Source organism: Candoia aspera, chromosome 1 (assembly GCF_035149785.1).
Source record: "Candoia aspera isolate rCanAsp1 chromosome 1, rCanAsp1.hap2, whole genome shotgun sequence".
In the NCBI taxonomy this organism is placed as follows: Eukaryota; Metazoa; Chordata; class Lepidosauria; order Squamata; family Boidae; genus Candoia; species Candoia aspera.
The window spans coordinates 342,423,625-342,445,314 of NC_086153.1; the positions used below are offsets into that span (position 1 = coordinate 342,423,625).

The 21,690-nt window shown below is 48.3% G+C and overlaps 1 protein-coding gene across 1 annotated transcript; it reads right to left on the reverse strand.

The window, feature by feature from the left end:
• Positions 1–1,694: 1,694 nt before the first annotated feature.
• On the reverse strand, positions 1,695–8,673 carry LOC134487622 (vomeronasal type-2 receptor 26-like). The gene is made up of 5 exons (XM_063289534.1): positions 8,510–8,673; positions 7,095–7,386; positions 5,988–6,845; positions 5,558–5,648; positions 1,695–2,596 (listed from the first exon to the last, which is right to left on the reverse strand). Exons 1-5 carry the CDS (start codon positions 8,671–8,673, stop codon positions 1,695–1,697), a joined length of 2,307 nt encoding a protein of 768 aa, XP_063145604.1.
• Positions 8,674–21,690: the final 13,017 nt, after the last annotated feature.

Genomic DNA, 21,690 nt, shown 5'->3' on the forward strand with positions numbered 1-21,690 from the left:
CTATTTAACAGAGATATTGGTCTATAATTTGTAACCATAGAGGGATCTTGGCCTTCTTTTAAAATAAGGCTAATATTGGCTTCCTTCCAAGTTTCTCTATTGGTGCTCCTAGTAAAATTAAATTCATTAATTCCTTAAGGGGTCCAATCATCTGGTCTTTAAAACATTTATAATATTTTGCTGAAAGTCCATCGGGTCCTGGTGCCTTTCCTACTTTAAGTTTCCTTATAACTTCTAAAATCTCCAGATCTGATATAGGATTTTTAGTACCAGTCTTTGTTCTTCTGAAAGTTTAGGTAAATTTTGCTTTGTTAATTCTCACCAGTATTTCTTTTAATATGGTTATTTCAGCTCCAGCAATATAAAATTTATTTTATTATATAAAATTTATTTATTATTTGTAAGACTATATCCCTCACCTTTCTTCTGGAAAATTTCAGTGACACGTCTCTTGATCTCTTATACATCTCAGCATATTTAGAATTAATTTGGAAAATCTTTTCTATTTCTTCCATCAATCTATCTTCTTCCCATCCAATTTTCAAAGCTAAAGCTCGAATTATTTCTCCTTTTAAATCCTCCTCTTTACCTTCTGGTATCCCCCTTAACCTCAAACAAAATTCTTTGGCTCTTAATTCTAAGAGAGCCAGTCTATCTAGCTCACATTCCCTTTCAGTTTCTAACCCTTCCATTCTATCATTCATTTGTTTAATCTCTCCTTCCCACTTCTTTTCCATCTTCTCAAACCTCTGATCTAATCTCTTTTCCAAGTCAGAAAATTTTTGTTCCAGTGACTGATTGACACTTTGAATAATTATTTGTGAGGTTTTATATCTATGTTCTGTAAACATAGCCTTCATACAATCACCCTCCCCTGATCCTCATCTAGTTTGCTTTCTAGTATTCATCATTTCATATAATTACCACAATTATATATATTTCACTTAACACAAATATATCCAATCCACTTTATGATTCTTTAGATGTTCAATTTCCCACTCAGTTTCACACACCTTCTGGCCCCTTTACCTTTAAACAAATAAAGAAAATCAAACTTAATGGTGTTCCTTATACAGCACCAATTCCTTCACCAACCCCCACTCCAGTTCAGACTTGTAGAATTTTCTGTTACTTAACGAACTCAAAGTCCTGAAATAATGCACCTCACTTCAAAAGGTAATTTTCTTCTATAACCCTGATTAGTCTTCTCCAATTCTAAAGTTTAATCAGTTCACAATAGTTTAAACATGAGGTGGTCAGATGTAGTAATCATAAAAGATTTCACCCGTGGCTTCTTTTCAATGGTACTCGTGTTTCCCGGCTGGCTCTGCTGATCGTTGACAAATTGCTGGTTCAGTATCCACCAGCTGTCCGGAAGACACGCTAAGTGATTCATCACTTGCTCTTATTCTAGAGCTTGCTCCGTCATCAGAAACAGCAGTTTCTTCTGACTCTAAATCCCAGCCACATGGTGTGTCCTAGCTAGCGAGCTCCACTAGGACTGCCTGTCCACCATTGCTCCTTCACCAGAAGTCCAGGAAACCTGTGGATGTTTAGTGGGCAGAGAGTAGCCCTACAGCCATTGCTCTTCGGTCAGTATTTTGGTTACAGCAAGTCCCATACATTTTGATTATATCCAGAATTCTACCAGCTTTACTAAGCAATGTAAGTTGACTGATTACTTGTTACATTTCCTACTTAATTTTCCTCATGAGGTGACTTCTGCTGTTCAGATCTGGCCTCAGTACTATAACGTACCACTTGGGGAGAAAGATGCAACCCAGCAGACCAGCCGCAGAAGACAAGATGGAGAAGACCTCCACGGCCACCATGAATTTTCCTTTGGTGCTCAGATACGTTGGGAGAAAGGAGACCCAAACACTGCAAAAGACCAGCATGCTAAAAGTGATGAACTTGGCTTCATTAAAGCTGTTGGGCAGTTTCCTAGCCAGAAAGGCCACCATAAAGCTGATGAGACTTAGGAGGCCCATGTAGCCCAGGACAGCATAAAACATGGTGGCAGACCCTTCATTGCATTCCAGCACAATTTCTCCCATCACAGAATGAAAGTCCAAATTAGCAAATGGGGGGGAGGTTGCCAGCCAGGTGGCGCAAAGAGCTGCTTGCACAAGGGGACAGGTCAAGACAACCGAGTTGATCACCTGCTTCCCCAAGAGTTTTCTGGCCCTGTTTCCTGGCTTAGTAGCCATGAAGGCCAGAACAACAGTCAGAGTTTTTGCCAACACGGATGAAATGGCAATGGAGAAGATGATGCCAAAAGCAGCTTGTTGGAGGAGACAGGTGAGGTTCCTGGGCTGACCGATGAAGAGGAAGGAGCAGAGGAAGCAGAGCAGGAGGGAGACCAGGAGGACATAGGTGAGATCTCGGTTGCTGGCCTTGACGATTGGTGTGTTGCGATGTTTAATGAAGGCTGCCAAAACAAGGATTGTGATCAAGGAGAAGAAAAGAGCCAGACAAACTAAAATGAAGCCAAGAGTATCCTCATACGAGAGAAAGTTCATGGCCTTGGAAATACACCGGACTTGGTTCCTGCTTGGGTGTTGGTCTTCTGGGCAGTGGATGCACTGAGCTGCATCTGCAAAAGAGCAGGTGCCAGCTTATATCAGACAGTCGAAGGGTTATCTTTGAGGGGAGTTGGTTTCCCAGTGAAAGAGGTAGAATGCCCCATACTCCCCAGCTCTCTACTTCTTCTGCACATAACACAGAAGTAACTGGTGGAATCCATCTCACAGGATGTGATAGCAGCTACTAACCTCTGAAGGGAGGTCGGCAAAATCTTTGGCAAACAAGGTTATCAGTCTTGATGACTTAGTGCCACTTGTGAGTTGTAAACCACATGCCTCTGAATGGCAGTTCAGGAGAGGAGAGCAATGGGGAGTGAGGGGTGGGTTTCTCTCTCCTGCTTGTGGTCAATGCAGAGGCATCTGGTTGGGCACCCTGAAAGGCAACGCTGGAATAAGATGGCCTTGGCCTGATCCAAGAAGGGTATTCTGGAGGCAAATTCTAGGCCTACCTTTCAAAAACGTGTTTTAGTGGCTGCAAAATTGTCATACACGCAGGGCTACATGAGGAAGATGGGCTAAGGCTGGTCTTTCCCACTGTCCTAAAAGACTGGAGAAGCCACCCCCATAATCTTGAAGAACTGCTGCCAATTGCTTAAAACTGCTGCCTCCAGGGGGCCACTCTTAAAGTTCTGAATGATTTTCACCATATTGATTTGCTCAGCTGGTTTGCTACATCCTGTTCTCTTTCACTCCTCCCCCTGCAGCCATGCCAGACCCCTCATTCCTGCTTGAGGATCTCCCTGAGCAACTTGCCTGTTTGACTAGAAATTGTCCCTTCTGGGCAAGAAATACATCCATAGCAACAGGTGGGATTCCCCTCCACAACTTTCCTGGCTTGTCCTGGAAGGCAGCGCTTCACACACCGGGAGAAAGGCTTCGTCTGAAACGAGAGAGACTTCATCCCCAGCGGTGTTATTGAAGTGGATGTTTCTCAAGAAGGTGTGGATCTGAAATTGCAAAACAAGCAAGCAAACAAACAAAGAGTCCATGAAGGTGAAGAGAGTTGATATAAAGAGATTTTAAATTGTAATGTGTAATTAATGTTTTTCCGAATCCCTGTGATGAAAATGAGATGGGGTTGGCCATTTTTGAAGTTGAACAACCCAGCATTTCCCCAATAGGCTTTTTACATGCAATCTGTTTATTCCTCTTAGTTTATTATACACTGCTGCAGAACTACAGTGTGCTGTTAGTTGGTGGAGTGAATAATCTTTGATGAATAAATGGGCAGACATGCTTTGTATTAAAGAAAAAAAAGGAATTAATTTTCCCCACAAATGGAAGTTTGAAGGGACAGAAATATCCCTCTACTGAAATGCGATTTCATTCAGTTTCTAAAATATGATATGTTGTTATACCAGAGTCATAACTGAGTTGTAAACTGAGGCAAAGTTCCATTTCTGGAGCTGCTACAAATTCAGCTTCAAGCACTGGAGCTACAAATCACTGCAAAGGAAAAAGGGCGCTCCGGAAAACTCAGCTTAATAAAACTCCTGTGCCAGGCAACTTCTCTGCAAAATCTTGCTGGTTAAGCTGTCAACCCAAGTAATGAATGAGATACGTCAATGTTGCATGTTGCTGCAATCTTGGCAGGTGGAGCTCATATCCTTCACTGCTACAGAAGGTCCCGTTGCATTGTTGACAGTGGATTTTTAGGAAATCATAGCCAAGAGATTAGGTGAGAGAAGAGCAGTTCTGATTCACTGAGATCAGTCCAAATGTGTTCCCAGAAGGGAAAGGAAAGAGCACCAAGGGCGGTGGGTGGTATCAGTTCTAACCATTCTAGAGGTAAGAAAGAACCTCTGATCTTTTTGATGCCGAGAAGGCTTTTGACTGGTGGAATGGCCTTATTGCGTCAGAGGGTCCAGCTGTTCCCATGGCCTTCAAGTGCGGGGGGGGGGGAGAAAACAAGAAGGACCCTTGCAGCAGTCACTGTGGGTCCGTCTTGTTTTCTCCCCCCACCCCCACGAAATTGAAGGCTGTGGGAACAGCTGGACCATCCTGTGCTGCAACCATAACCAGAGGGTCCCGCTACTTTAGCACCTGGGGGAGGTCACATTCGTGTCTGGGGCAGCAGGAGAACAGCAGGCAGCTGATGAGAGATGGGGAACTGCCAGAAGAGAGGTGACTCAGTGCAGTGTTTAGGGAGCAAGTGATGGGGCAGGAAAATCAGACCCAGAAGCAGCCAAAAGCAGGGTGGCAGGACTCAGCAGCCATGCCAGCTCCTCCAGAAATGCCAATACCCACCCAGAAGGTGAATGGTGAACCTCATTTCTCATCAGAAAAGAAGCCAAAAATACGGTTAAGTGGCTTTCGCTCTAAGCAATGTGGCATGAAAGGAAAGGGGTGGGACGGAGCTGTCCCCTTTCTTGTTTATGATTTAGTCAGGCATTAGAACTACTGGCAGATGTAGTTTGCCATGAGGAAAAAATGTGGGTTTAAAAATGGCTGCTGGGGAACCAGTTTAAATTGTAGGCTGATGAAACAGTTCAGTGATTGTTTAAATATCATCTTTTTGCTTAGTCAGCCTAGAGACTCAGTTAAAAAAGTGATTGATTGAACTAAAAAGTATGGAGCAAATTTCCAGATTTGCAACTTCTGACAAATCTTTAAATACTACAGCAATGGGAATTTCAGTGGAAAAGTCAATCAAGTCTACAGCAACCGGCATCGTTAGAGAAAAACAGGATAAGACTCTGTTCAGCTATGATGGCTAGAATGGAAATGCAATAAAGAAGCGGGAATGCTTCAACATTTCTGGTGGCAACACCAAGAAGCTCCATGATTTTGGAAATTGATACATCCAAAACTGCAACAAATTCTAGTTTTGCTGTAAATACTCACCATCCCATAAAACCTTATTTATTTATTTATCAATCATATTTTTATCACCGTCCATCTCCCCACATGTTATTGACTAACAATAGTTTGTGGATAAACATGGTTTGTTCTCCCAGTGCCAAAAGACGAACCTGCCAAATACTGGAAACGTCCCAGTTCAGCTTCTCCAGAAGACGGGCAGCTGAAATTAGGGGAGGGGGCTTCCATCTCTAAAAGCACAACCTTCAGCAGTAGAGTTGGGGGCCCTATTAGGACAGATGACTTTTCTCCCACATTCAAATGATGGCTTTATTTCATATTCTCATTATGTACCTTGTTACTCACTCTTGTTTACTCGGTTGTTTCCCCTATGAAATTTCTGTTGACAAGCAGAGAAACTCTGTAAATCTCAAGATGGGTATCAGATTTAAATAAAGGGGAAAAAACTGTAGTTAGGGAAAAGGCAAGACAGTGGATATCACAGGCACGGGGTTCTGAATCCTAAAACAGCATCAAGTGAATGTAACCCAAGAGGAAGAAGAATTCCTTGGCCAGAGAGGGAGATCTGAGGGTGAGGGATACCTGCCGGGGCTTCCTCCAGCATAGGTGTGGCTTCTTTCTGTCCCTCTTCAATCCCCGTTGTGATTCCCACGTATCCGCAGCATGTAATGCGTGTGCAACAGAATAGAGAGCGTTGTAGATGCTGTAGCTGAACCCGGTCATCTTCTCATCAAAGACGGAGGCCGGTAGGGCGTCCAGGTTCTCCTCCCCTGTGCAAATCCTTCTGCCCTCAGGTGAGGCCAGACCTGCCTTCAAAACCTCACAGTCAAATGCGACTTCCCACCAGCGGGGGAGAAAGACGTCTCCACGTGGCCCGTGTGGATTCAGAGCCCAGAGATAATTCCTGAATCCTGGCACCAGCTTTGTGTGGACTGTGAAGGACAAAGCTCCATGGAGGGACTTCAGTTTCCACCACTCGTAGTGATAGCCAACAGCGGAAAATTCCCACTGCATAGTCAGGATCCAAACCTTTCCAGAAGGAGTGTGGTTCTCTTCTTCATAAAAGGAGAGGGATGCTATCAGGCTTTGCAGTGTATTTGAGTCCCCCGAGACAATCACAACCTGAGCATCACTGCTCATAATTGTCCAAAGCACATCTATTTGATCACCTTGCAATTCACTGAACATTGAGATTCGGGACAAGATCTGCTTCACAAAATGTATGCAAATGTCATTCTGGGCAAGACTGACTTTCAAAATCCGGATGAAATGTTCGCTGCTCTCCGATTTCTGCACAACAATCCCAATCCAGTTCCATTGGAAATATAGAAGCAGCTGGACAATTGCTGCATTCTGTAGCTGATACTGAGGATCGATCTGGTAGAAGGTGGGGAACCGGCTCTTATCGCTCAAAACCGGGTCAGCGAAGCGGTAACCTAGCTGAAGGGAGGGTAGGGATGGAGGAGAGGGGAAGAACGAAGTGAGGCAAAAGGAACCTGCAATTTCTGTGACTGACCTCCGACCACCCAGCCCTGCACGGCGTCCCATCCTACAGCCCCCATCGTGGCACCTCCATGATGTGTTCCCTCCCGGTCACAGAATTGGCTCTGGGGCGTGTTGGCAGTAAAGGGCAGAACTTACAACATTACGTCTGCATTCCCCCTTTCATCCAGTTATGTGTCCAAGTACCTGAGGAATCTTGAAATTGCCAAAGATGGCTGCCATCTGGTAGGAGATCCTGGAGTTGAGACCCCCAAGGACAGAGAGCAGGTTCTCCCGTGCGTCACGCTGATAGTTGGGAAACGGTTTTCCCCGGCTGGAGAGCAGAGACAGGCCGACGTCTGGGGCCATGCTGGCATACTGGTTCTCTTCGTAGATGCGGAAGCCCAGCGTGATGTTGGGGAGGAGCTGTGGATCCTTGTTGACCTCCTGGACGGCAAATGCCAAGGCCAGGATGTGCTGGTAGTTCTTGGGAATAGGTCTTTGTTGCAAGGGTTAGAGGACAAAAATTGGACAGGAGCAGGAGGGAGGATTTTATTTGGTTAAGAAAGCATTACCAAAATTCAAGGAGTTAATCATAAAGCAGATAAAATACAAATTAGTTGGTTTATGTTACTGCTGCCAAAAACAGTGTTCCTGTCAATCAGTTGATCATGTTACTGTTGTCAACTGTGTATGACAAAGCCTCCCCTCCCTTTTCTCAGCAGCACATTTCTGTGAGCTGAAGCGCAAGTTACAGTTTACAGCATGAACCCAGTTCAGGTCAGTATTGATTTTTCCAAGATGAACCTTTCAATCCGGTTCAGGAAAGGTGGCTGTTATCTTGATAAAGCTATGCATTTTATTACATCCAGTCAGGGAAGTCTTTGCATGCCGACAAGTCCTGCCCTACATTCTCAAGCAAATTTCCCAACCTGGCACCCTTCACCTATCATGCCATCAGAGCCATTTTGAATTAGGTGGCTTTGTAAATCCAATAAATTAGATTTCAGTGAATTACAGTGAGTTAAACTGAATGCCTGGCCAGCTTGATTTTTGCTGGCTGGCAGTGATTAAGCCGACACATCTGGATGGCCCCCAGTCAGAAAGCGCACTTTAAGTGTCTTGGAATGTGGAACTGTTTCTCCTTACAGCAGTGAGTGAGATCAGCTGAGCTGGCCTGGTGATTCTCATAGATTGGTGGTGAGCCAGACTCGGTGGGACAAAAGAGAGACCTTCTCTACGTGGAATGTAATGAGACCCTGAAGCACGGTCTTACAAGCCAAAGGAATATTGAGATGGGAAGATGAATTTAGCCCAGCCGTAAGAGAGAGGACCCTAGCATTATTGCCCCCCAAATTCAGCCAAAATTGGCTTCTCCGCAGCATGTACCCTGCCTTGAGGAACACGGAGAAAAGGCTGACTTTCTGTGGCAAGCTGTTCTTCCCCAGGGAAGAGCCAGAGGACTTGAGGAGGGGATTAGAGGATCACCAAGGAGAATCAATGGCCCCTAATCAGGAAGGGTGTAGATCAACAGAGGCTGGGTGGGGTTTACGTCTGCCCCATCTTCAAGCCTGCCCTTTCCACGTTGCCCTGAGAGAAAAGACAGTCAAGGACACACTTACAGCGAAAGGACGTCCCAGTCCAGGGGAGGCTCACGTAAAGGAAGCTGCAGGACCACAGTAATGGATAGAGGGATGTTGCCACCAAGAATGAGATCTCCAGGCCTGTAATAGTCTTCTTGCACTTGGAAAGGTCTCCTCCACAAGCAGTTTGGCCTCAGGTCCATCTCAACGGCTGCAGGCAAGGTCCAAAGCAAGGCCAACAGCCACATCATTGGCCAGAGAAAGAGACCTTCTTCCTCAAGCAAGCCGACGGAGGGTGTTGCGGGGAACGTGGTGCTCTGGTGACCTCAGAGGGCTCAACTGGGGTTTTACGTCTTCAGGATAAGCATTCCTCTAAGCTCCAACTCTAAAGGGACCCAGCTCTGTTATTCAGAGTGTGCTAGATAAACATGTTTTGACTGGTCTCAAACCTCTTTATGGATAGGGAGGGTTGATCTCTGGAAATCCACCCAGGGGAAGTAAGGATTGCTAGTCATTTATTAATAATCCCAGGAGAGCGAAATGGCCCCATAACTCCGGAGTCTCTGACATTTTGGCAAGTGCAAAACATATTTGTGAAGCCACATTTGTGTCTCCCTCTCTGTGAATTGGGCAACTGTGGTTGGAGAGTTGTGCAGCTTTAGAGTTGGAAGAGAACTTGGGGGTCACCTAGTCCAATCCCCTTAATAAGGGCTGCACACGGGACACACTTTTTTAGATCTCCGAGGAGATCTCCATGGGATTGACCATCTTTGCTTCCACCACCAAACTCTTCCCAGATTTTGGAGGTCTCTGAGACTTCCTAGAGCAGCTCCCCATGCCCCCATCCTACTGATGTTTCCCAAACTGGCCAATGGAGATGTGTTTCAGCAATGGGGTACCTAGACGGTTTTTTAATAATCACATACTTTCTTTTCTTCTTCTTTTCTTTATGACTTAGTTGTACTCGGCCCAGTCTCCCTGTTCTTTGAGCAGATCATCAATATTTTAAATAAGTGAGTGTCCAATTGTACATGGCCCTCCTCCTCATCCATGTGGAGTTCCTGCCATCAAGCAGGGTCTTACCGGGCCACCCAGAAGCGTTGGAGACCCTGCTGGGCACCGGCTCCATCAGGGATGGTTTCAGTCCATGGTGGTGGGAGATGAGAGGTCGGCCTGGTGGGCTCTGATATGTGGGGTGCTGCAGGGTCGGCCCTCTCCCCCAATCAATGCATCTCTAAGCATTCTTGTAAGGACATGAAACATCCAAGAGACTATCACACAAGGTTGTCTTCCTTCCTCTCCGCCCGATACCGAACAGTTTGCCAACGATGCCGTTTACTCCCATCCATCCCTCCATCCATCCCTCCATCCTCATAATAATCTGGCAGGATGAGTAACAGCAGGGACAGGAGAAGACCCCTTAATATTCACCTCACATGATCTTATTCATTAATGAAGTAGGTTTATCTAATCATAATGAAGAGAACACTGTGCATCATTTGAACTCTTGCATTAAGAATATACAGTGAGAAAGATTTGAGTGAAAAAGTTAGTAGAGAATTCTGCAAAGCCCCAGGAGCCCATGTGCACAAGGATGCTTAGAACACTGATGTTCCTTGATTATTTCTGGATGAATTTTCTATGCCACTGGAACTGCAACACAATGTGACCCTTCTTTTAAAGACTCTCCCTGCTATACAACAGGCCCCATGACAATTTTTGCCAAGACAGAGGAAATTGCCAGGGAAAAGAGAGTGGCAAAGGCAGTTTGTCAGAGGAGACAGCTGAGCTTCCCAGGTCGACCAACGAAGAGGAAGGAGCAGAGGAGGCAGAGCAGGAGGGAGACCAGGAGGATGTAGGTGAGATCTCGGTTGTTGGCCTTGACGATCGGTGTGTCGCGATGCTTAAGGAAAATGGCCAGGACTACAGAAGTGATCACAGAGAGAGAAAGAGCGAGGGAAGCTAAAGTGCACCCCAGGGTCTCTTGATAGGAAAGGAAGTGGATCTTCTTGGCCATGCAGCGATCTTTGCCCTTGTGAGGGTACTGATCTTCTGGGCAGGGGTCACAGTGAGCTGCATCTGAAATCGAGAGTCGTTGTGTAAGTATTTGAGGTATCAGCTGTGAGCAAGTTCCCTCCCCCTAGGTGTCTCAGGGGTGACATGACTGTTCCCTTTCTGCAGTAGCCAACTCCCAGATGGTGATGGAATGACCTACTGTGCAAATTTTGGTGCCCCAAAAGGACAAAGCATCCTTGTTGAAGAAGATTAATCTAGGGAGTTCTGAAAATGGTCCTTGCTCTAAGATTGATCTATGGAGTCTGCTACGGAGGAAAACCTCCCCAGGAACACTGCTCTTTGGGGTTCGTCTTCATTATCTGTTGGCATGTGCTAAGTTGGGAGAGAGAGAGAGAGAGAGAGAGAGAGAATTAGAAGGGAGGTGGGAGAGGGAAGGGGCTCTCTGCCTGATGAAAAGTGTTTCATGGGGAAATTGGCTTCAGGAGGGAGGGAGGAAAGAAGGATTCAGAGGCACAATAACAGCCAGAACTCTCTGGCTCAATTGCTCTGCTTTATGTTTCAAATCAGTTTTTCCCATCACTCATCCAGATTTTTTTCAGGGAGGGTTTAACAGATATAGGTAGGTGGATCTCCTGTATCTCTGACTGGTTGATCAGTTTCGAAGAGCAGGTAGCAGTCATGGCCAGAAGGGCCTTTGCTGAACTTGTGTTGTGCACCAGTTGTGCCCCTTCCTGGATCGGGAAGCCCTCTGGTCAGTCACTCATGGCCCAGTCATCTCCCGTGTTGTGGTGGGTTTCGGCAGTGCCGCTGGTTCTCAGGAAAGAGGGAGCACATTCCAGGAAAGGGAAAGAGATAAGACGAAACATAGTCCAGGGGCAGTTGTGGGAAAACCCAGAGATTCAGAATAGCCCCACCCTAGGGCTTTCCCAGGTTATTTCCCCTTACGTTCTGTAGAGCTGCTTTAGTCTAGCAAGATTCTGTCTATACAGTGTGAGCAAATGAAGAACTGAAGTTTGACTGGATCGATGCTTGGTTGTTCTTGGGCTGGGCCTGCCATGTATACAGTAGACTACTGCAGTGCTCTCTAGATGGGGCTACCCTTGAAGAGTATCCAGATGCTGCAGCTGGTTCAAAACGCAGTCACCTGAGCAATTTGGGGTGCCTTAAACATCGCACATGTAACACCTTTGCTGCAGAACCTGCATTGGGTGCCAGTTTGCCTCCAGATCCAAATCAAGGTGTTGGCAATCACCTTTAAAGCCCTAGATGGCATGGGTCCAGGTTATCTGAGGGATCGTCTCACCCCCATTACATCAACCCATTCCACCTTTTCAGACAGAGAGGGCATGTTATGGAAGCATCCATGAAAGATTGTCAATTGGCAGGACTCAGGAAGAGAGCCTGCTCTGCTGTGGCTCCTGCCCTATGGAACACTCTTCCCCCAGAGGTGAGGCAGGCCCCTACTCTCCCAGCCTTCTGGAAAGGGGTGAGGACCTGGCTCTGCCATCTTGCTCAGGGCATGAGGAGGGGTAATCAGCCCTGGGGGTGGTTAGCACGTTGAAGAGGCTCCCATGAATTAAATGAATTTAAATTAAGAACTTTTTCACATCTCGATCTTGGATTTTATATTTATATTTTTAGTTAAGAATATTGTTTTTATTGTATTTTAAGATTTATTTTTTCTAGTTTTATTGTAAACCACTAAGAGTCGCTATTTGAGTGAGATGGGTGGTGATGAAATTTGAAATATAAATAGATAAAACTTTCCTGGAGATTGATATTCCTGACAGAAGAAACATGTGATAAAAATAAAAATTAAGGCTTGAAGCCCAACCACACCACACTCCTCATTCAGGGGAACGATCAGTAGTTGGTTTTCCCAGTGGTGTGTTACGGTAGGAGTCGGGAGGCTAGTAGGGAACCCATCAATTGTGCCGTGAAACTACCCTCTATTAAATTGCTGTGGAGTGGGAAAGGCGGCCTTGCAGGCAAGACAGTTTGTTTATTTGTTTATTTATTAAATTTCTTTGCCACCCATCTCACATACGACAACTCTGGATGGCTTACAAAAACTAAAAACAATATAAAGCATATAAATACAATATAAATATCAAGGATAAAACATAAAATTCAAGATGGAATAAAGGTCTTTTCATGGCACCCTCATGGGGCCAACCACCCCCATGAGGAGCTGTCACTCCCCCCATCCCAGGCCGGGTGGCATAACCAAGTTTTTACTCCCTTCCAAAAGGCCGGGGGAGTGGGGGCCTATCTCACCCCAGGGGGCAGCTTGTTCCAGAGGGCGGGTGCCACGGCAGAGAAGGCCCTCTTCCTGGACCCTGCCAATTGGCAATCCCTCATGGACAGGGTCCGTAGCATGCCTGCTCTGCCTGACCGGGTGGGATGGGTGGAGGTAGCAGGTGTGAGGTGGTCCATGGTTCACTGCCAAGCTCAGCATCTGCAATACTTGCTCCTGTTCCTGGACTGAGAGTCCCTCTTCCTAGTCCCTCATTTCACAGGTGGACTGTTGCAATGGGCTCTCCATGGGGCTGCCCTTGAGGACCACTTGGAAGCTCCATGTGGTCAGCATCTGGCTGCAGGAGGAGTGATGGGCAAGCCTTGCTATGCACATGCAGCACCTCTACACCAGCTAGCAGTTGGTTTCCAGATGCAGTTAAGTTGCTGGTTAACCTTGCAGCTTAATGTCTTTCAGGCCATCTCAGGGCCAGACCCCATTGGGTGGACGACTATATTTCAAAACCTGCCATTCTGATCCTTGGAAGGTTTCCTAAGATTAGGATTCAGAGCATCTCTCAGACCCATCCTTCTACCCACACCTTCCCTAAAGCCTCTGTCTACCTGCCCCCCACCCCTGCAATTTAAAGGAGGAGGTGTTGCCTCTCTTTGAGGGACAGTTCCAACACCCAATCCTCCTACTGCCACACAGGATCTTGCAACTAGAGTGGTCCTAACCATCCCGTCTTTGCTTCCAGACCTCGAGAGGTGGAGGGTCCTCCTGCTGCTGCTGAGGAAATCTGTTCCACTGGCAAAGACTTTCTACTCTGGAGAAGACTCTCCTGGTACTTAATCGGGTTCTGTTCCCTGGTCATTTCTATGCATTTGGATGGAATTCAGAGGGGTTATGGAAACCATGGGATGAGACAGATCTATGTCAGGAAGCTACAGCTGGTCCAAACTGCAGCAGCACAAGCAGAAAGAGGTGCATCTCACTGTTACTGTGTGTCTTTGCAGCTATGCGAGCTGCCTGGGCTGCCGGTTGGCTTCCTGGTGCAATTCATGGGGCTGGTTGTCAGCTGTAAAGCCCTGCCTCGCTCAGGGCCTGGTGATTTGAGGGGCTGCCTTTCCCCAGTTGTCTCTGCCCCTTCGGGGCATTTGGGCAGAGAGGGTGAGCTCCACATCCCCCCAATTAAAAGCTGCCATCTTGCTGGGCCGCATGCCAGCCCTCTAGGGCAGAGCAGAATGGGACAAGAAAGCCATCCAGGTCTGTGACTCCCTTCCATAGAGCAGCTTCCAAGTCTGAACGTGCTTCCTTCCCCCTCCGTTCCTCTTCCTGTGAATTGGGGGGGGGGGTCCCATCTGAATCGTTTTCTCCCATTGATTTCTTGGGCTTAAGCCGTGTCTGTCCAATTGTTGCCTTGGTAACGGACCTTCCCTCTGTCCTTCAAGGCCGCTCTCTGTCCTGAAAGGCCTCCGGTCAACTCCAGGATTCTCTCTCAGAAAACAAATCAGCTTTATTAAAGATCAGAGAGAAAGATCAGTCTCCACACAGAGGGAGCAGGTTCAAAAGAGATAAAATAAAATAGAAAAAGCCCTAATGCAATTCCAGGCTCCCACAAAATGTCTCCCTTTCCTCCCTGGCCTGAGGTACCCCCTCACCCAGGACTCCTGCCAGCCCCCCAAGGGAGCAAACGCCCCTCCAGACGGCGCCCCGTGGAGCTCAGCGGTGCCACAGATCAGCTGTTTCCATGTAGCTGAAACAGGGCACGGAACAGGCTCCAGAGGATGCAACAGGGCAGTGGAGTGAGTGGCAGTGGATTAGCGGCTTGGCCTCCGTTTTCCACCATGAATCTGCCGCTGCAGAGAAGACGGAGACAGGCTGGACAGGCAGAGTACAAAGGAGTGGCAGTGGCTGTGGAGCCCTGGCATTGGAGTCCTCAGTGGGGTGGAGGGCTTGGGTGGCCAGGTGGTCTCTGGCAGTGGGAGCTGGAGCAGGACAGCAGATCTGTGGGGGTGGGGCTGCCTTGTGTCCTGCAGCTCTTGCTTGACCAGCCACATGGTACAGCAGCCGTTTTGGCAGTTTCTCTTGCCTGTCTGGACTGAAGCTGCCTGGGATCCATGTTGTTGGTCATCTGGGCAGCTGGCACCTGGATTAAAATGTCTGTATGGACTGGGATCTTTCATGTGGGCTGGTGGTTGGAGTGGGGCCCACCTGCTCTCCTCAAGGAAGAGATGGGGGTGGGCTGGAGGTGCTGCCACATAGCCCCTTTGTCTGTACGGTTTCCCCACTGCCCGGGTGAAAGCAGGGGACTGGGAGGTGGAAGAGGAAGTTTTGGTTATGGGTTGGAGAACTGTATGTAACAAGGTTTGGGTGAAAGGTTGGAGATGAAGGGCCTGCTTGGGTGGAGCTGCTGAATGTGCTACAGATGTGCTGGAGGCTGATCAGAGCCTGTTTGGGCTGGTTTGTGGGGGATCTGTGTAATGGTTGTCCAAATACTCAGACTCACAAGAAGTGGCTAAATGAAATCTGATTTATTAGGATACTTGAGACAAATACAGAGAAAGCTGAGAATGACAGAAAGCGCGCCAAATACAAACTAAAAACCCTCGCTGCAAACGTAACCCCTCCTCCCGACCAGCAGCATCAACACCACCCAACCCAGGTGCTGTTAACCGTCATCCCTTCTAGCCTGGGAAAGCAACCTTGAACACATGAGATAACCCAAATACATTCCGAGCTTGCAGCCAAGAGATAAGCATTCTATTTGCAAGAACCGTCCTCCCTTCAAAGATGAAACACGCATCAGCTTAATGACATGCGAAACGTTACGATGTACTAAGCACATTGAAATGGCAAACATGACATACCGCCCCCCCCCAAAAAAATTAGGGACCCGGTTTTGCTGGGTATGTGGAATGGAAACGTTGAACAAGGATAGGAGAAGCCACGTCATGGGCAGCTACCCACTCAGGATGAGGGAAATGCTTCCAGCGAACTAAATATTGTAAGGTATTGCGAATGCGTCTAGAGTCTAAAATTTCTTTAACTTCAAAGTGTTGTTGTCTGTCAATCATGATGGGGGGTGGAGTTGGAGGTTGATCATGCCATCTGTCAGAACGGGTAACTGGTTTGAGCAAACTGCAATGAAAAACAGGGTGTAAGCGTTTCAGGTTATGCGGCAAATCAAGTTTAAAAGTGACAGGGTTGATCTGAGTGATAATGGGGAAAGGACCCACGAACTTAGGTGCCAATTTCTTCGAAGGTTGGGAAGACTTGATAAACTTAGTAGAGAGATAGACCATGTCCCCCACTTGAAAGGCAGGGTGAGGGGCACGCTTCAGATCAGCATAGTGTTTGTAATCCGACTGTGCATCAGCCAATGCCTTCTGGATGACCGGCCAGGATTCCGCTAGTTGTGTTGACCAATCGGCCGGTGAGGCCGGTCCGACAGGGCTGCGGCAGATCAGGGATGGGGACAAAGTCCCTGCCATGGACAACACGAAAAGGGGTTTGGCCGGTGCTTTGGTGAACCGCATTGTTGTAGGCCACCTCAGCAAAAGGGAGGAGGTCAACCCAGTTGTCCTGTTGATAATTCACAAAAGCCCGCAAGTACTGCTCCAACGTGGAGTTGAGCGCCTCTGTGGCTCCGTCCGTCTGCGGATGCCACGCCGTGGATAGGGCTTGCTTAGTCCCTAACAGTTTGAGGAACGCCCACCAGAATTGAGAGGTGAACTGTGTGCCCCTGTCCAAAATCAAGCGAGAGGGACATCCGTGTAGCCTGTACACATGTACAAGGAAAAGGCGGGCCAACTGGCGGGCAGAAGGAATTGATACGCACGGAATAAAATGGGCTTGTTTAGAAAAATAGTCTTTTACAACCCAAATCACTGTTTTGTGCTGGCTAGGAGGTAACTCCACAATAAAATCCATAGACACCTCATCCCAAGGACAAGATGGACTGGCCACTGGTTGCAAGAGTCCCCGAGGTTTACCGACTTTACGCTTTGACATAGCACACACAGGACAAGAGGTGACATACTCCTTTACATCTTTGCGCAAGGTGGGCCACCAAAACTGCCGCCGGACGAGGTGCAAGGTTTTGACAAAACCAAAATGTCCCGCAACCTTGTCATCATGTGAAAGGAGCAAAATGTCTTTTTGTAAATTCTCAGGGACGTAGAGACGGTTAGATTTCCAAGCGAAACCCCGGTCAAAGGTAACATTGTCTCTATTGGCCAGCAACCAAGTATCAGTCTTTAGTTCTTTTAGAAACTTTTGTTGCAACTGAGAGGGAATTGACAAAGTGCTGGGCGGCCCCGAATTCCCGGCGGCTGGCTGCTGCACACGGGTTTGGCTGCGCTTCACAGCTTGCATTCCCAGTTGTGGCGTTGTCCACAGAGTGCTGACCACTTCTGGAGCTGCGCAGGAGTCCTGAGGTTGCCGGGACAAGGCGTCCGCCAAGAAATTCTTTTTCCCCGGGATAAACTTCAATTGAAAATTAAAGCGATTGAAGAACTGAGCCCAACGTACTTGTTTAGGGCTCAGCATGTGGGGGGTGCTGAGGGCTTCTAGGTTCTTATGGTCAGTCCACACCTCGAATGGGTGATTAGCCCCCTCCAGCAAGTGTCGCCAAGACTCTAAAGCCTCCTTCACTGCGAAAGCCTCCTTCTCCCATACATGCCAATGTCTTTCAGTCTCAGAGAATTTGTGGGACAGGTAGGCACATGGTTTTAAGCACCCTGTCCCATCAGCTTGCATCAACAATGCACCAATGGAATAATCAGATGCATCTGCCTGAACCACAAAAGGTTTGGAGGGGTCAGGGTGTTGCAAGATTGGCTCTTGGGTAAAGGACGCTTTTAATTGATCGAACGCCACCTGGCAAGCCGGCGTCCACCGTAGCAGGGCACCTGGATTTTTTACTCTCCGAGTATCCCCCAGTCCTTTTGTTTGAAGTAATTCAGTTAGTGGCAAGGCAATTTCAGTGAACCCCTTATGAACAATCTGTAGTAATTGCTGAACCCCAGGAAACTTTGAAGTTGCCTGCGGGTGCGGGGTCTTTCCCAGTCTACAATAGCCTGGATCTTGGCAGGATCCATTTAAATGCCCCTATCTGAGATCCTATACCCCAAATAATCAATTTGTGTTTGGTGGAAGGCACATTTAGACAGTTTGGCATACAACTCAGCTTTTCTGAGCTTGCGAAGCACCTGTTTAACCAAAGATACATGTTCTTCCATAGTTTCAGTATAAATCAGTACATCATCCAGATACACCAGTACCCCTTTAAACAGATGTTCATGGAGTACCTCATGGATCAATTGCATAAACACCCCAGGGGCCCCAGCCAAACCAAAAGGCAAAATCTTATACTGAAATGCCCCCAATGGGCAATTGAATGCCGTTTTCCACTCATCCCCCTCTTTGATCCTTACATGGTAATAGGCTTCTCTCAAATCAAGTTTGGAGAAGATTTTCCCTTTGGCCAGATGTGACAACATATCTTTTATCAAAGGTAAGGGATATTTATTGGATATTGAGACTGCATTTAGCCCCCAGAAATCGGTACAGAGTCTTAATGTCCCATCCTTCTTTGGGCGGAAGAGGACTGGTGCCCCCACCGGGGAGTTGGCTGGTTCGATGAACCCACGAGCCAAGTTTTTGTCCACAAATTCACGAAGCAAAGTTAATTCCTTTTGCGTCATTGAGTAGATTTTGGGCTTAGTTAATTGGGTGTTAGGCACCAGTTCAATGGCACAGTCCATTTTCCGATGAGGGGGCAGTTGATCCGCTTCTTTCTCTCCAAACACATCAGCAAACATCTGGTAGTCCACCGGCAGGCCCTCCAGAGGAGGGGCCGGGTAATGCGGAGTCGCAGCTGCCGCTACCCCCACCACCTCCTCTGAGGATTCCCTTCCCTCCGGTGCTTGATAAAATCCGTCCTTAAAGGTGACAGTTCGATAAACCCAGTTTATTTGAGGATTTTGCTGGACCAACCAGGGTACTCCCAAAACCACTAGGGGACTCCCCACTGGAGCCACCACAAACGACAACCCTTCCCGATGGCTACCCATTTGTAAGGCCACTAGCCCAGTGAAATGCGTGACCGGTTTGCCACCAGCCATGGACCCATCCAATTGCGTAAAAGCAATGGGTCGTTGCAATGGAAAGGTGGGTAGCTCCAGGGCTGCTACCACATCAGGGTGCATCAAACACCGTGAACACCCCGAGTCAATCATGGCCCACACTTCTATTGTCTTAGATCGGGAGCCCAACTTTAACTTCACCGTGAGAATGCGATAACTGCCACTCACCGACGTAGGTTCGCACCCTTCTTCCACCACCTGCCCTGCGGCACCCTTTAAAGCAGGTGGCTGGCGTTTCCCACCGGCTGCAAGAATTCCGGTTCCCCCTCGTCTTCATAGAACGGTACACTGTCCACCGCACTCTCGGCCACCGCTGCTTTCATTTTCCTCGGCAGGGAAGGAGACTTTGCCGTCGACTTCCCCTGTCGTTCCTCACCCTTCGCCCTCGGGCACACCACCGCATGATGTCCCTCTTTACTGCATCGCAGGCACTGTCCCTTCGCATAACGCCTCTCCTTCTCCTCTTCCCAGGATCTTTGACTGGTTCTTCCCCTGGTGCCCAGCGGGTGACTAGGTTTCCCATCTCGCCCCGATTTTGCGGTTCTCCTCTGGGCGAACACCTCATGTGCGTGTTCAGCCCTCCCAGCGAGCCGGATCCACTCGTACAAACTATACGGGTCATCCCTTCCTAAGGACCAGCATAACACTTCTGTATTCAGGCCATCCTTGAACAGCTCGATGATGGTTGCTTGAGACCAGTCGTCCACCTTCCCCGCTAGCACCTTAAACTCCAGCGCATAATCAGCCACCAATCTCGATCCCTGCTTGAGTTCCCTCAGGGCACGCTTTGCCCGCTCTTTCGCTAAGGGATCCTCGAAGTGCTGCCGTAGAGCCCAGAGGAACTCGGTGAATTTTTCCAGTTCGGGCGCTTCCGACTGGCACATCTGTACATACCAGTCTGCCGCCCTCCCTTTTAGTTTGGTGGCAATGGTGATAATTTTCGCTTTTTCTGAATGAAAAAGCGACCCCCACTCCTCCATGTATGCCTTGGCATTGGTTAGGAAGAATGAGAGTTTTGTCGGGTCCCCATCGAACTTGACAGGGAAGTCCCTCATTCCGCCCGCCGACGGGCTGCGCCCCCCCACTGAGCTTTCGGCGGGTCCAACCTCTCTTGCCTGCCGCCGCTCAGGGACGGGCGGCGACGCTACGGGTGGCGATGCTAATTCCACTCGGACAGCCTGGTCCCCTTCTCTGGGTTGTGCTGCCCTTCTCCTCTCAGGGGACTGCCCATGGGATGAAGGGGTCGAATGCCGCTGGCTTGACCCCTCCCGTGTTTCCTTCAGCGAACTCAGGTCCAGACTCATCTGTTTCAGGATAAGTTCTAACAAGTCCATTTTCGACTCCAGTACTCGGATACGGTCCGGAGTGGGAGAGTCCCCTTTTGGCTGCACTTGGATTACTGTAGGGGATAGCGGGTACCTCTGCCTCCAGGAGGGGCCCCCCACCACCGAAACGTCCCCCCGGGTTTCATCCCAGGTGACCAATTCGCCTGGGGTGGTTATGGTGGTCTCCGGCGCGGTTTTCATGCCCGCTGCTTCGCCTTCCAACCCTGAACTCGCCTCCTCTCGAATTGCTGAGAGCTCACCCAGTTGGGGAGGCCGATCGGGGCGCATCACGGTAGAGTCCGGTTCCCCTTCACTCGACTCCTCACTTTCCACTAGCAGTATGTCAGGATCGATCATCGCCAGCACTCTCCCTCACAGGGTCAGACAAACTTGTCTTTTCCTGGAAAGGGGCCAGCGGAATTTCGAATTTTGAGATTCTCAGCTTTATGTAATGGTTGTCCAGTCCAAATACTCAGACTCACAAGAAGTGGCTAAATGAAATCTGATTTATTAGGATACTTGAGACAAATACAGAGAAAGCTGAGAATGACAGAAAGCACGCCAAATACAAACTAAAAACCCTCGCTGCAAACGTAACCCCGCCTCCCGACCAGCAGCATCAACACCACCCATCCCAGGTGCTGTTAACCGTCATCCCTTCTAGCCTGGGAAAGCAACCTTGAACACATGAGATAACCCAAATACATTCCGAGCCCGCAGCCAAGAGATAAGCATTCTCCTAGCAAGAACTGTCCTCCCTTCAAAGATGAAACACGCATCAGCTTAATGACATGCGAAACGTTACGATGTACTAAACACATTGAAACGGCGAACATGACAATCTGATGGATCCCTCTGCCTTGGGGAAAGGGGTGTGGGGGGGTAAGCTGGATCAGGAGGGGGAGAGAAGAGGGCATTATGGTGGTGATGGGCATGGGGAGGTATGGTGGGAGACCAGGGGTGGACCGCTCTCAGGGAAGGTGGCCCTGGTGTTTAAAACCAGTGCCATGTTGCGCCCTAAGCCCGTGCAGTGTGGGGTGCCTCAAGGGGTGGGTATCTCACATCCCCTTAAGATCTACATTAAATGCTGGGAGAGGTCATTAAATAACAAGGGATATGGTATCATCAGCCTACCAATTGCACCCTATCCTGGACTGGTGGCCCTGCTCACAGTCACTTATGCCTTGGTCACTTCCCATTTGGACTATTGAGATATTCTCCACATGGGGCTACCCTGGAAGACCACTTGGAAGCTACAGCTGGTCCAAAATGAAGTGGCGCACACAATGCTGGACACTTCTAGGTTTGCCCATGTTACACCTCTGTTGCATGAGCTGCGCTGGCTCCCAGGATCCTTGCAGGTGCAATTCAAGGTGCTAGTCAAAATTTTTAAGCCACTACATGTCACATAAAGGCAAAACTGAAATACTTTGGCCACATAATGAGAAGACAGGACACCCTGGAGAAGATGCTGATGCTAGGGAGAGTGGAAGG

What these genes read in the sequence shown, in the direction of transcription:
- LOC134487622 (XM_063289534.1), bottom strand. Translation starts at nt 8,673, where the DNA reads ATGGACCTGAGGCCAAACTGCTTGTGGAGGAGACCTTTCCAAGTGCAA. An exon ending in GCAATTTCAAGATTCCTCAG is followed by an intron (nt 6,846 to 7,094) that starts GTACTTGGACAC and finishes CCCTCCCTTCAG; the next exon opens with CTAGGTTACCGCTTCGCTGA. An exon ending in ACGTTTCCAGTATTTGGCAG is followed by an intron (nt 2,597 to 5,557) that starts GTTCGTCTTTTG and finishes GCTCTTTTGCAG; the next exon opens with ATGCAGCTCAGTGCATCCAC.